We start from the raw sequence: 13581 nt of genomic DNA, 5'->3' as shown, positions 1-13581 counted from the left end.
ACAAGTCCATCCATTTCTTGCCAGCATGCATGATTTCCGAAGAACATACAGGTTTCCCTGTTAACGTATAAAAAAAGGTTTTAACCGATAGTGACGCCTCGCACGGCTGACCTCACATCCGGACGCAGCTTGTCGTGCTTCCTGCCTTGCTGAGGGAGGGGACGGTGCTGACGGCTGGGAGGACGAAAGGAGAGACAAGAAAGCTTTAGGGAAGACATACGAGAGTGGGGAACGGCCCGGGTTTCCACCGTCCGTCGGGAAACAAACACCCCAGTTTTCTGTAGCTGCTGGATTTGTCACCAAATCAGCGCTAAACAAAAATGTCGACCAGTCGTCAGCTTAGCGAGAGCAGGGCCATCCCGACCAAGACGGTGTTGATCAACGACACAACGCAGCTACCTCATGACTATTGTACCACCCCCGGAGGCACTTTATTCTCTACCACTCCTGGAGGTGAGAGGGCAGCTCGCCTGCTTTGTCGTCGATTTGTAGGGAAAGAGGGGACTTTTGGAGTGAGGTGGTGCTTGTGGTCTCAGCTAAGCTTCAACTGTGCCTGGCAGTGTTGGCCTAGGCTGCCTTGTCATCCAGATGAAAACAAAAACAAAGCTTAGCCCCGCCCCCGTGCGCTCTAGCTGCTGCCTGATTGGCTCGTTGGCAACGCAGAGATTCCATTAGTGCATCGTTACCTGAAACTGTGTATAAAGGTGTACTTGTTACATTTGCCAGCGGTGGTGAGCAGAAATCTGATGATCGTTAGATTACAGGTAAAGGCGTGTCTCTGTGGAAGCTCGTTTTCACCACTGGGATTTTTTTTTCATGCATAAGTCGAAGTTTTGACTTATTAAGTTACTAACTTCAAAATGAGTTATTAAGTCGATATTTTGACTTATGGATCGCAAGAAATTTAGTTTTTCAGTGGCAGAAACAAGCTTCCATATGTTTTAGCTTCAGTTCATAATACTGGATATGTGATTTCTACAAGGACTCAAGCAGGGTTGCCAAACATAAGGCCCAGGGGCCAGAATTGGCCCGGCAAAGACTCCAATCCAGCCCACTGGATGGCGATGGAAAATGTGAAAGAGGGCATAAATTTTGGACTTTTAAATGTATTTTAATAAGTTTTATACAGGTTTTTTTCTGCACATAAAGATCTCCACTTTGTCAGTGTATACGTACAATTGGTTAAGTAACAGATAAACAATGAATTAAATGTTTTGACAATAGGTCTGCAGTAAAACAAGTCCTGTAAATGAACAGAAACTTGGTTTTGTAATTATAGCACAGTATGGGCCTACCAGAACCTTCTGTAAATTTCCACGTTTATTTGTTACAATGTAAGCCCAAAGAGTTGTGCTGACAGATTTATTTCGTTTACTACAGCAACATTTCTTTACCATGCAGAGAAACAGAGAAGTATTGTTGAGAATGAGCATTTGTTTATTTTTCTCATATTTAATGCAGATTAAATGTGTAGTTGAACTGTTTTCAGTTGCTGAAAGGGCAGTTTCACAGGTCCATTTCAGATCAAAATGGGCTGTAATGAGGCCCACAATGTAAAATGAGTTTGACATGCCCGCACTAAAGGATCCTTTCCAATAAGGACAATTTTACACAATTTTCCTGCCTGACTGGCATCACTGATATGCTTTATTCTGCATAGTAATAGTACTTACATAGAGACTTTCTGTTAAAGCATTCATTTCTAGAAGTGGGTGGTTTGATCCTAATATCAATATTATCAATATTGGATACTTTGTTTCTGTATTCTATGTTCAGTATGTAGCTGCTGAATTGTGTTAATTATTTTTGGGGAAACGAACAAAAATACCTCAAAGATGCACTACAAAAATATATCTGGACCTTTTTGTGTAGACTGTAACATTTATTGCATTTATGGACTTTAGCACAGATACAGGCAAAGAGAGGAACATTTACATTATAGGTCTCCAAAAAAAAAACAGTGCGCAGGATTACACAGCACTGTTTTTCTTTCATTATCAGCAAACGGTTTGTACAGGAAATGTCTGTATTAAGCATTACAACCACAAAAGGACAGTCAGTTTACAGTGAAATGAAACTGCTCAACTACACTCTAAATGCACATTTAGTTTTAGGCTAGAATAATGAATAGATGGGGTTTCTTAGGAGCAGGAAGAAAACGCCTGAGAGGAAGAAGTGAAACTAAAATTTGAAGAAGCTCAGCTGATTTGATCAGTCACACAGGTGCTGCTGATGAAATCAACTTGACCTGTGCTGCCGTTATTGTGAACAAGCTGATGTTAATGTTATTAGTTTCACCTGTGTTTGCCTGCTATGGAGAAGAGGAAAAAGGTCAAACTGCATCTTGAGTCAGCCACGAATGCAAATACTGTGATGTCACCATGGCCATCAAGACTGCAGATTTTAGTACGTTTATTCAGAAATTATTAGACAATAGTGTGTACAGGGAAACTCAGAACCTAATGGGGAAATATGTGCAGGAAGTTGGCTTCACTAATGTTATTGCATATAGTTGAATCTGGCCCCTGTAGATGAAGACCAGGCTTTTGCCTTTAAACAAATTAAGCTGCACCCATATTCACCATCTCTTTGAAAGGTAGCAGAAACTTGATGTTTCCCGTTTCAGGAACCCGGATCATCTACGACCGCAAGTTCCTCCTGGATCGGCGCAATTCTCCCATTGCCCAGACTCCACCGGCTCACCTGCCTGTCATCCCTGGCGTGACCAGTCTAAATGTTCTGACTGAGAACCGGAAGAATGAAGCCAACAACCACGTCAACAACCACGATGGGAAGCCTACAACTGGTAAAAGATCCACTGTTCCACATATTGATTAATTAATCTGCCTCTTCTAGACACATCTCAATACCTACTTGTCCTGTTCCCCTTTCTTTGTGCTTTAAAGGTGATGATGCTCAGTTTGAAATGGACATCTAACCGACTGGAACCACACCAGCAAAAGGAAATAACCTGGCAACACGTGTGCCAGTGGCTTGGCTTGTAGAAACCAATGTCGTGAGCCCTCATGGCAGCCATCTTCTTTAGCTCTTTGTCTCACTGCTGGATGTAATGTGTGTAAACCATGGGGATTCAGTCTATCATACAGGTACAGTTTGGCCATTGCTGGAAACTCGGTTTATTTGAATAGATTTCCATGGTTACCAGTTGCAGTACAAATTAACTTCACAACACGGGAGCTTCTCCCAGAATGCCCAAACAAATTAGTCCAATTTCTCGGGAGTCCCCCAGCAGAGACGTAAAACAGGAAATAATCCACGTTAATTGGGAGAGGAAGTGGTTATTTTTTAAATTTTTTCTTTTTAGTCTTTGCCTCGGAATCAATCGAAACATATGAAATTCCACACAGTCTTTGGTTTTGAAGACCCTTGTTAGCATGATATTTCAGTGATTTTTTTTTTTTTTTTTTTAAATAGTTTTGAAACTACTTGAAAAGCCCCACAGTCTATTATTATTATTATTATTATTATTATTATTATTATTATTATTATCATCATCAGTTGGACTCTTTAGTTTCCAGTGATGGTTTGTAAAGGGATGCTGTGTTTTCAATTAGGTGAAGATTTCATGCTATTCCAAGACTTCACTCTTCATTATCAACACAAGGGTGCACAAGTTTCCAATTTCCAAGATATGTTTTGTTTTTTTGTTTGTTTGGCTTTTATGTTTTGTTTTGTTTTTTTGTTTGTTTGTTGTTGTTTTTTTTGTTTTTGTTTTTAAATGAATTTTAGCCTGCGATTGAGCGGTTTTTAATCAAAAAATGATTGTACTTCCCACTTATGTAAGGTTTCAACCTGGCAACTGACAAACAAGCTTTTGATTTTAGTTACATTTCAGTATAACAATATAAAGCCACTCATTTCATCACGACCGTGGCCTCGCTGTGATTTTTATTTTCATGTTTCTCATCTGCCAAAAAAATTATTATTATTTTTATTTTATTTTTTTTACTACACTTTGATCTTGTGTTGGCAGGTGGTCTGCATTCATAATTTGATAAAATCGAAGGATACTTGGCACCATGTGCTGGGAGCTTTCCAAACCAGATAAAAACATTTAGAAGAACATGGAAACGGTTAATATCCTGCTGATGTTTTTGGTGCGATACAAGATTTTGGAAAACTTGAAATAGTCCAGATGTTTTATATGCATTTTATTTTTTAATACGGTTTCTTAGTACTGAGTGAATTTGTTTGGATATGGGCACTGTCAAGCCTGTTGAATTGCAGCCAGAACAAACTGTTTGCATCAGGCTTGATGGATGCTGTAATCAACAAATCTGTCCCCCAGTGTCCTTAACCCATTTTAGATTACCTTGTTCATCTCATGAGTCACGCCTGCCCATGCCTTACTTTACATGAAATGCAGTAACTAGATACCTGGTCATCAATTTGTACTTTCCAACAGATGTTTATTTTTTCACTGCAACATTGAACAGGTAACATTGTACTTGGCAATTGAGCAAAAGGAATACTTTTTATTTTCTTTGCCATTTTTCTATCCTCAAACAGCTGTGAAGTTTTGAAGTGCAATGGTAAATATGGGATATTGAAGTTGGCAATGTGAGAGTACCGCACACTCATGTTCAAATAATATTTTTTCTTTTTAACACCACAAATCATATTCATACCTGCTAACTGTACTCTGTCCAAGTAGCAGCTCTGAATTTGGTAAATGACTCAACATGAAGTTTGTTTCTCAGTAAGACTGGAACCTCTGATGTCTGTCAGATTATTTTATTTTTTTTCTTCTTTTTGCCGTTATTAATTCTGGCCATGTTTCGTGATAAGTCTTTACGGCATTATAATTTACACGGCAGATTTCTTTCCAGTGACTTCAGTTTCACAAAGAGGGCTTAATATTATGCTTTGAGAGACAAATTTGAAACCAACTTTACTGTAATCTTTTGTTCTGATTTTTAAATGACGTTTATTTTAAATGAGACTCCAATGCCAGTGGACACTGTTGCTGCAAGATCAATAAAATTCTGTAACAAAGGAAAAACAAGATTTTTTGGGGGCTTTATTTTTCTTCTTTGTGTGTGGTTTTGGCAACTTGGAGAGGCAGAATCACACTCGTGCAAACAGGTGTGCTGAAGTTGATCTTTCTTATCTGATCACCCTTGTAAACATTTTCCTATGTCTTTTATTCATTGAGTGTTGTTTAGCCAACCACCTATTACCATCTAACACAATAGTGCATGTAACGTACTTTCTTAAAAAAAAAGAAATGGTGTTTGGTGTGTTGTTGGTGTTTACGTTCATAAGTAAATTGATTGCTCTATTTCAAAAGTGCATAATAAACAAGAGGGAGGATACTGAATTACCACCAACAACACTGCACCACTCACTTTACATGTTTGGAAAACTGCTTAATACTTAATCCTATCTCTGTTACTGCTCTTTCATAATCTCTTCAATAACTACATATGTATGTACATATAGAAACAAATCTGACCTATACTTGGTTTAAAAAGAAAAAAACATTTTTAAACTGTGTTTGGAAATTGAGCTCTACACTTAGTCTATTCCCTAATTTTACTCCAAAAACTATATAGTCATCTCCCTATTTTTTTTTTTAGGGGGATGGGCATTGTTAAAGTGGATGGATCTTGAAGCTCCAAAAGAGGTGTGTGTTTGGAGTTACCCTGACAAAAACCTGCACTTACAGTGTCCTTTTTTCCAGCGCAGTTTGGAAATGAAATGTTTTCATCAAAAAGCAATTTGGTCCTACCTAAAAGGTTCAGCCCAGTATGTTACAGTATTAAAAAAAATATGTTGTTAGCTGTGTTGTGTTTTCTGTCCATCTCTTAAAATTAATGACTATAAAATGAGAATTGATGTCTAGTGAACTGAAGAACTGCCAGAAGTGTTGTTCATTATGTCATTTTACTCTGGAAGTTTGTTTCCTTCACTGAAAACAAGTTTTGTTGGACTGACTTACTCAAACCAATGCGAAAATTACTAAAAACTCCGAGAATCTAAAATGTAAATTAAGTCAAAATTTTGAGCTAATGATCTAAGCGTTTGAGATAAGAACCTGTTTGTTTTTTTAAAAATAACCCGATATTTTGTATAGCAACAAGAATTTTGATTTGTAAATGGAAAAAAAGTATTTTTTCCGATGAAAAACAATTTTTTAAGTGGCAGAAACAAACGTCCACAGTTTTTACCTCAAACGCCAAATGTTTTTATGGTGAGGAAAGTTCTGGATTTTTCTTTAAAAGTATCATATAATAGGCTCTATTTCTTTGTAGCGTAATTAAAATGTTTTCACATTTATTAAATATTGTTAGAAACCGAAATAAAATAAAATTTCGCCGATATCATCTTTTCCATCAGGCAGTACGAGTAACATGCTCGCTAAATTTTGTGCAGGCATTAATCCGGTTGCCTGCTGGTCCTTCCTCCTTTTCTACGTCCCTGAGCGAGGCCGGCGTCAAGATGGTGAGTCTTGTGGTGAAAATTGCGAGTAAAATCTGTCGATCATCGAGGCCATCCGTTCACCAACACACATTTCTCTCAGACCAAGTGATCCTTTAGAGCTGCTTTATAATAAAATGTTGATATTGTTGTAGTGTGAAACGATCTTAGAGAAATTTCAGAGATACCGTCAGGATGCTAGTCTGACTGAGGTCGATCCGCATATTGCACACACCAGAGGCTACACTCGTCTTTCCAGTCGTTGTAAATTGTTTTCTATGCACCACATGGCCACATTAACACGCTTAGATAATACGTTAATTTAGAAAATAAACACAAAGTAGCGCAGCTTACAGTCCTACCTATGGCAGCTAACGTTAGCATAATTACACTAATGGCGGCCCACACGTTAGGCTAGCATGTTTGTTAAAGTACCACAAGAACACTTCAGTAACGGACAGAAATAGGCTTTACAGCAATTAGTTGTTTTATTTCTAAGTTAACACACCGTGTAAACGTTAGGAGAGTCGAGGACTTAACGGTTATGTCAACATAGTGGTATTTAGGTAGGGTGAGACAGGTGAGCCTCTATCTTCACTATTATGAGGCTCTTACAAGTACAGCAGTTTTCTCGTTGCTAATGCATAATTTCTTTTCGTCTTCAGAACGACACTGTAACAGTCAGGACCCGCAAGTTCATGACGAACCGACTGCTTCAGAGGAAGCAAATGGTAAGGGCTCTCATGTTCATAGTTGATCACATCTCGAGCTTAAGCTCTAGTCCTGAAGCAGCACATTTATCGCCTGCCCTTCCTCTCTGTAGGTCGTCGATGTCCTCCATCCCGGCAAGGCCACAGTCCCAAAGACTGAAATCAGGGAGAAGCTCGCCAAGATGTACAAGACCACCCCTGATGTTGTCTTCGTCTTTGGCTTCAGGACTCAGTTTGGTGGCGGCAAGACAACAGGCTTTGCCATGGTGTACGACTCCCTAGATTATGCCAAGAAGAATGAGCCCAAGCACAGACTGGCTAGGGTGAGTTTTGAATAACTTTGCCAAGTCAAGTCAACACAAGTGGCTATACAAAAATCAGAGAGCTGTCTGTTGAAATTGGTATATATGAGCAGGAGATGTATGTTCTCTCAGCCATCTCACAAATTTTGCACGAGTCTGGACCTCCAGTGTAATGTTATGGAATATTATTTTACCCGAGAAGAGGTTTTGATGACATTAGGACGTAGTATTTATTATCTTGAACTAGAGCCAGATTAGTACCAGATTTGATGTTTTTACAGAGTAAAATGTGACAGGGATATTGGCTGATATTCTGCATGTAGATGCATATAAACATGCGGTATGTTGGAGAGATATAGAAAGGGAAAATGATGGGGCTTCTATTGACTTATCAGGATACGCGTTTGTCAAAATAGTTAGCACCTTGCTATGAAGACCCTGCTTGAGTCATGATACCAGAGATTCAGGAAACCAATATCACGAGAAGTGCCTAATTCTCTGTACCCAATATGGCACCGTGGAGGAGGAAAAAGGTTCTCCCATGTATTTAAATCAAGATGTTTGCTGATTTGATTGTAGCAGACCATTTATTGAAACATTTTTAACAGTCTGTTAAAACACACTGAACTATTAGGATGGTTGTTGAGTGGCCTCCTAATCGTTGTACAGGTATAATGTTGGCTACATTGCATTAGACTAACCATCCATATACCATGGACCATAGCTGATTTTACAGTGGCAAGCTGTCTCAAATAAAATAGCAACCAGTATTTCAAGGAAGCATCGCAAAGTACTTCCGTACCCCCAACTAGTTGCACTAGTCCCCCTCTTCCACTTAGTTGTTTTGCTGTGCCCTATGTGTGTGTGATGTTTCCTGTCCTTTTCAGCATGTAAGGATAGTCAAGCTTCAGTACACATGCTGCCTAAAAAAGATCTACAGCAGCAAAACACTGTTGCATTTTCAGAATCAGTTCTGAGGACGTCTCCATCGTATGCCATGCAGTGGAGCAGAGAGTATTAAAAACAGTGGGGTCAGAGCCATTGGGTGGACATACAGTTTAATGATGCCTTGAACTACCACTAATTCATTTTTTGCAGTAGCCTGTATTTAAAAGAAGAAAATGTGTTCCTGTTAGTAATAATGATAGTATCTCTGATAAAGAAGTGCTAACGGTGAATTGGTTCAGCCCTCCTGTAAACTAGATACTGAACACAGTTTTACATTTGATTGATTTTAAGTTTTTGGTGGAACTCTAGCAGAGCAGCCCTTGAACATAGAGGAAATGTCCTTTCTTAGTTTGATAACATTGTTATTAAAAAGGATGTGTCTATTGAGTCTTTTTTTTTAAAGTTCTTATGCCTGCACTGAGTTTCCTAAACTTTGCCTGTGACATGTGATTGTCATACAGTAGTATTTAAAGAGACAAAAACTAACACTTGAACTAATAAAAATAAGAACAATGAAACAAGAAAATCCACTCTAGAAACGAAATTAAACTAAATTATTAAAAATAAAAAGTGAGAATGAAATAAAATGAAAAACTAACTACGAAATATAAACCGTTAATAGCTCTGACTCTGACGGGTCTTTTTAAAAGCCTCTCACAGTCTCGAGGTTTCCCATGTTCTTTTACAGTCTGTAAAATAAAATGCGTTTGTCTTTGTGTCCTCAGCACGGTCTCTATGAGAAAAAGAAGACCTCCAGGAAACAGCGCAAGGAACGCAAGAACAGAATGAAGAAAGTACGAGGCGTCAAGAAGGCCAGTGTTGGCGCTGCTGGCAAAAAGGTATCGTGAGCACTCGTTGACCAACCTCATAGTTTTCCACGGGGAAATAGTCTTGACCATTATCCAAGCTACTGTGAAATCTCTGTATTTCTTGATTTTCATTACACACCTGTCCTTTTATTCTACCCTGCTAATCTTTGTTTCTCCACAACTCTTCTGCTATTTTAATTTCCTTTGTCATCTTTCCAATCATATCTCATTGTCTTCGGAAACTGTAGAAGGTAAATGCTTTCCAGAAATAGACTTAAATGCAGTGTGCAGATAATCCAGGAGTTACATTCAGTAGCTCAGTAACTCCTGCTTTTGCACCACCCCTGATCCATCTTTTCACTAAAGCTGTAGTGCTTTTGTCTTTGGATGTACACTCATCCAATATGAAAGGATCTGACCCCACCGGTTAATACATAATACTACCCATCCCTTCTCCTAGTACTAACAAGTACTACTGTAAACTAATAGTGTTGTAGTTTTATAAACCTGTTAACATAGCGAGGAAATCGCCCAAACAATAAATCAAAGTAGTGCTTAAATGATTATGTAATCTCTTGAAACCCTGCATACTTCTGTACCCTCTTTGGCATCAGTCACATAGAATAGATCTCTGAATGTCACAGCCCAGCTGGACAGTGTTTTAGCCCAATTCACTGCATCTGGAATAGCTACAGCACAGCTGGCTAGGAAAATATTGACACTGTCCAGCCATGCCTGTGGTGCTGTCTGTTGGCCTTGGTCAAAACTCTCGGGTCCATTCAGAGCTCTTTTCTATTCCACGTTTCAATTTTCAACATGTTAACATCGTTTTTGTGCCATGTTTTGTTCTTGATTTTGCTTCCCATGGATTTCTTTTGCAGAAATGAAGTGTCAGTCTGCAGGTATAGAAGCAGAACAAGCATGGTGTGCTAATGTGTTGCACATCAGACGCTGATAGACCTGAGCTTTGCCGTGCATGTCATCCCTTATTTTCCCTGCAGTTTTCCTTCAGTGTTTTTCACCCCCCGCAATGGTGTTTTTAAACTCCCAGCTTATGTGTTTTCCCACTACTCCAGCCCATTCTACCACTTTATCTGCTACAGTGGGCTTTTCCCACTCTGTCTTAGATTTGAACAGACTGCTTTGATAGTGCATATCTGTAGTTAATAGAAGCAGAGTGTAGCATGTGGGTTTTAGCTTGTTTTGTGTGGGAGGAAGCTCAACTAAAAGCCTGTCGATGTGTGAATTTTACTCTGGACATTATGTTCTTCAAGTAAAATGTCTTACTCAGACTGCATTCAAGTGTGAATTTAAACTGTCCCAACAAAAAATGCAACTTTTTTTGTGAACATTTGTCTTTATTTGCACTCTTCTAACTTACTGAAACTCCCTGTGAGGTTTTCTTTTGCTGTAGTTTAAATTAAATTTGCTGTGGTATTGATTTTTTTTTTTCTTCCCCACAGTGATCCCAGACAGCCAGGGAGGGTCTCCGTGCTCAAGATGTTCTTGTATATTGTCATCAAATAAAGTTTGGAAAAAATTGGAAAAATGTGTCTTTGTGTTTATTTGTTTTTGAAAGAATTGAATTGACCATATGTTTTTAAACTCTAGACTTTGAAAGAAGCCAGCAGGTGTTTGAGTGTTTCTGTAAAACACTCGAGGAGTGAAAAGTCAGATAGCTGGCAGCCAGCCTTCTGATCTGAATGACCTGCTGTGTTTTTGTAGGCTGCCGAGTAGAAGCTGTTGGAAAAGCTGATATTTGTAGCTTTGACATCTGTGAATTTCATTACTAAGGACTCTGGGCCAGTTTTCCAGTGTGAGTGCAGTAAATATGATGAACACAAGTTACATATTTACATAGTTAATTGACACACGCAGTGTCGATGGTGACATCCAGTGGCTTTGCTGTAACATTACTGTCAAGCAGCCAACAAGTGATTTTTTTTTTTTTTGTTTTGTTTTATTCTTCAATTATTCACTTGTACAACTCATTAAATAATGCAAAGGTTTTATATTTTAATGTAAATAATCTAAATGCAGGGTCAGTAAATCTGATTCAATAGCCATTTTATTAGGTACATCAAGTCAAGTGGCTTCATTGTCATTTCAACCATGTCCAGTGGTACAGTACACAGTGAAGCGAGACAATGTTCCTCCAAGACCATTGCAAAAATCTATATCTGTACATCTTGCTAGTACCAGGTTGGACCTCCTTTATGTCTTGAAATCTGCCCTTACTCTCCATGATGCAGGTTCAACAAGGTGCTGGTAACATTCATTGGAGATATTTCACCACACCCTAAAAGTGTTTTCCTCCTGGAAGTAGTCATCAGAAGATCGGTACACAGCAGCAATAATCAGGTAGACTGTGGTGTTTAAATAACTCATAGTTTGTTCTCAGGGACCTGAAATGTCTGGGCCTATCATCCAAGTGTCACAGCAGAAATAAAGACTCCTCTGCTTTGCTAATATTGTAGAGTCTGTGCAAACTGTAGCTTCAGTTTCCTCCTCTTAGCTGACAGGAGTGGGGACCTGCTGCAGTCTTTGCTGCTGTAGCCAATCTGCTTCCAGCTTCCGTTTGTTGTGTGTTCTGGGACGCTCTTCTGCATACCTTGCTTGTAATAAAAGTTTATTTGGGTTTATTTGGGCCTTCCTATCAACTCAAACCCGAATGACTTCTTTTGATTGACTGGGCATTTTCATTTTGCTCACTGGAAATTTTCTGTATTTCAGGCTGTCAATTCTCATAAAACATGCAGGTTAACAAGTTATAACTCACTAAAATCACGTCAGGTCGTCTTGATCATGTGTATGTGCACTGAGTCCCTGACATTTGATTGCCTGATTAGATATCTGAAGTAACAAGCGGTTGAGCAGATGTACCTAAGTGGCCAGTGAGCGCACCAGCTTTTGTTTGATTAGAAAGCTTTTGCTGTAATAACACGAGTGGCCACATGGGGGCTCCTTTCATTGAAAATATGAAACTGGTTTGATGTGCTGAAGCTGCTACTAAAAGGGTGGTCACCTGACAAATTAGGTATTTTAACTCTTTTCGATCTAAAACCTTTTTTTATATGAAGGTCAGTGATGACTAAATAATACTAATACACAGGTTAGTCAGTGTTTGGACCTGTTTATAAATAAATACCATTTGGAACAGAATAGATATCCCTCTTTGCAGTGTGACCTTTTCAGATAATTTGCATCAGAATACCCTGAGAGACTGTAAATGAAGTGATTAAAATGCCAAGGAATACTCTGTCCTCAGGGTTACCCTCACTCCATGCTTCTGCGGCAGTGTCTCGCTTTCTTGTGTGGTTAGAATTTCTTCTTGTAGGAGAAATGATTGCAAGAAGCTAAAGAGGAGAGGAAAACTCCTCGTGGCAGATTGAGTGCACACTTTAAAGTAATGAATAATAGCATACAACAAGGAAAATGCAATCTGACAGGCACTAATGCACTGCTAAAAATGACAACCTCTACCCCCAAAATAGCATTATCCAAAGTGCAGCAACTACTTTGTCCAATCTGATGTAACATGTGCAAGTTAGGGACCACGCTCAAGCTCTGTGTTCCACATAATGTATATAATTCTGTTCAACCTTGCAGTTTGACATATTTCCATGCCTTTGCACTGTTAAATGTAGGTCAGACACTTCTCTACCGGAGTCCTCAGTGTACACACCACCGGGAAAAAAGGGATGGGAGGGGGGGGCAGTACCTTGGAGCCACTTCCATTGACACATTTTGTGTCATGGGCTCTTGTTTCCCAGTAGAAAGCCCTATATATACCGGGCAGCCCCGATGGGCTTTTCCTTTAATCTGTGCCAGTCGGCAAAGATTAAACACTGAGTTTATCGAGATCATTTGGACCGCGACACAACAGAAAGGAGTTCCTGTATGAAGACTCCACTAATTAAGTGTGCAGTGAGCTGGTAAAGTTGAGCATATTTTTCCAGCACGGCATGGTTTTCTTTTTCCTTGCCACGAGCTGGAAAATTGCTTTCAGATTGAGATTATCTCATCTTAAGTGTCTTATCTTGCCCTGTAGAGGAAGATAGAGTATGCTACATAGGTGTGGAGCGCGAAGAGTTACTGGGGACAGACGAGAAAAAGACTCTGTGGTGGGAGGTTTGACATAAGTGGAGCTTTCAATCCAGGGACTGGTAACAGATGGTGTTGGGAAATTAAGCTCCACTCGCCGCAGCCCTGTTGGTCCGTCCCAGGAGTCTCTCCCTCGCTTTTGTCTCTCTTTCTTCTCGCGGCTCTTGTTCTCAGTGTCTCTAACTCTTTATTTTCTTGCCTCTGTTTCATATCTTCTCTGCCCCTCCTTTGTTTTAGCATTAAAGTATCTAAATGAGTTTCGTTCTG

The 13581-nt window shown here is 39.3% G+C and overlaps 2 protein-coding genes across 2 annotated transcripts; both read left to right on the top strand.

The window, feature by feature from the left end:
* Window positions 1-130: 130 nt before the first annotated feature.
* Window positions 131-5026, top strand: eif4ebp2 (eukaryotic translation initiation factor 4E binding protein 2). Its single transcript, XM_085428013.1, has 3 exons — window positions 131-453; window positions 2627-2806; window positions 2907-5026. The coding sequence occupies exons 1-3, from the start codon at window positions 321-323 to the stop codon at window positions 2936-2938; spliced, it is 345 nt and encodes a 114-aa protein (XP_085284139.1). The 5' UTR covers window positions 131-320; the 3' UTR covers window positions 2939-5026.
* A 1339-nt stretch (window positions 5027-6365) lies between these two features.
* rps24 (ribosomal protein S24) lies at window positions 6366-10759 on the top strand. The gene is made up of 5 exons (XM_085428010.1): window positions 6366-6465; window positions 7107-7172; window positions 7265-7474; window positions 9127-9240; window positions 10674-10759. The coding sequence occupies exons 1-5, from the start codon at window positions 6463-6465 to the stop codon at window positions 10674-10676; spliced, it is 396 nt and encodes a 131-aa protein (XP_085284136.1). The 5' UTR covers window positions 6366-6462; the 3' UTR covers window positions 10677-10759.
* Window positions 10760-13581: the final 2822 nt, after the last annotated feature.

This window comes from Rhamphochromis longiceps, linkage group LG13 (genome assembly GCF_057381845.1).
Source record: "Rhamphochromis longiceps isolate RC_006_pf linkage group LG13, R_longiceps_female_GT1.1, whole genome shotgun sequence".
In the NCBI taxonomy this organism is placed as follows: Eukaryota; Metazoa; Chordata; class Actinopteri; order Cichliformes; family Cichlidae; genus Rhamphochromis; species Rhamphochromis longiceps.
The sequence above is the reverse complement of the archived record's forward strand: the minus strand, read 5'-3'. Positions and strand labels throughout refer to the sequence as shown.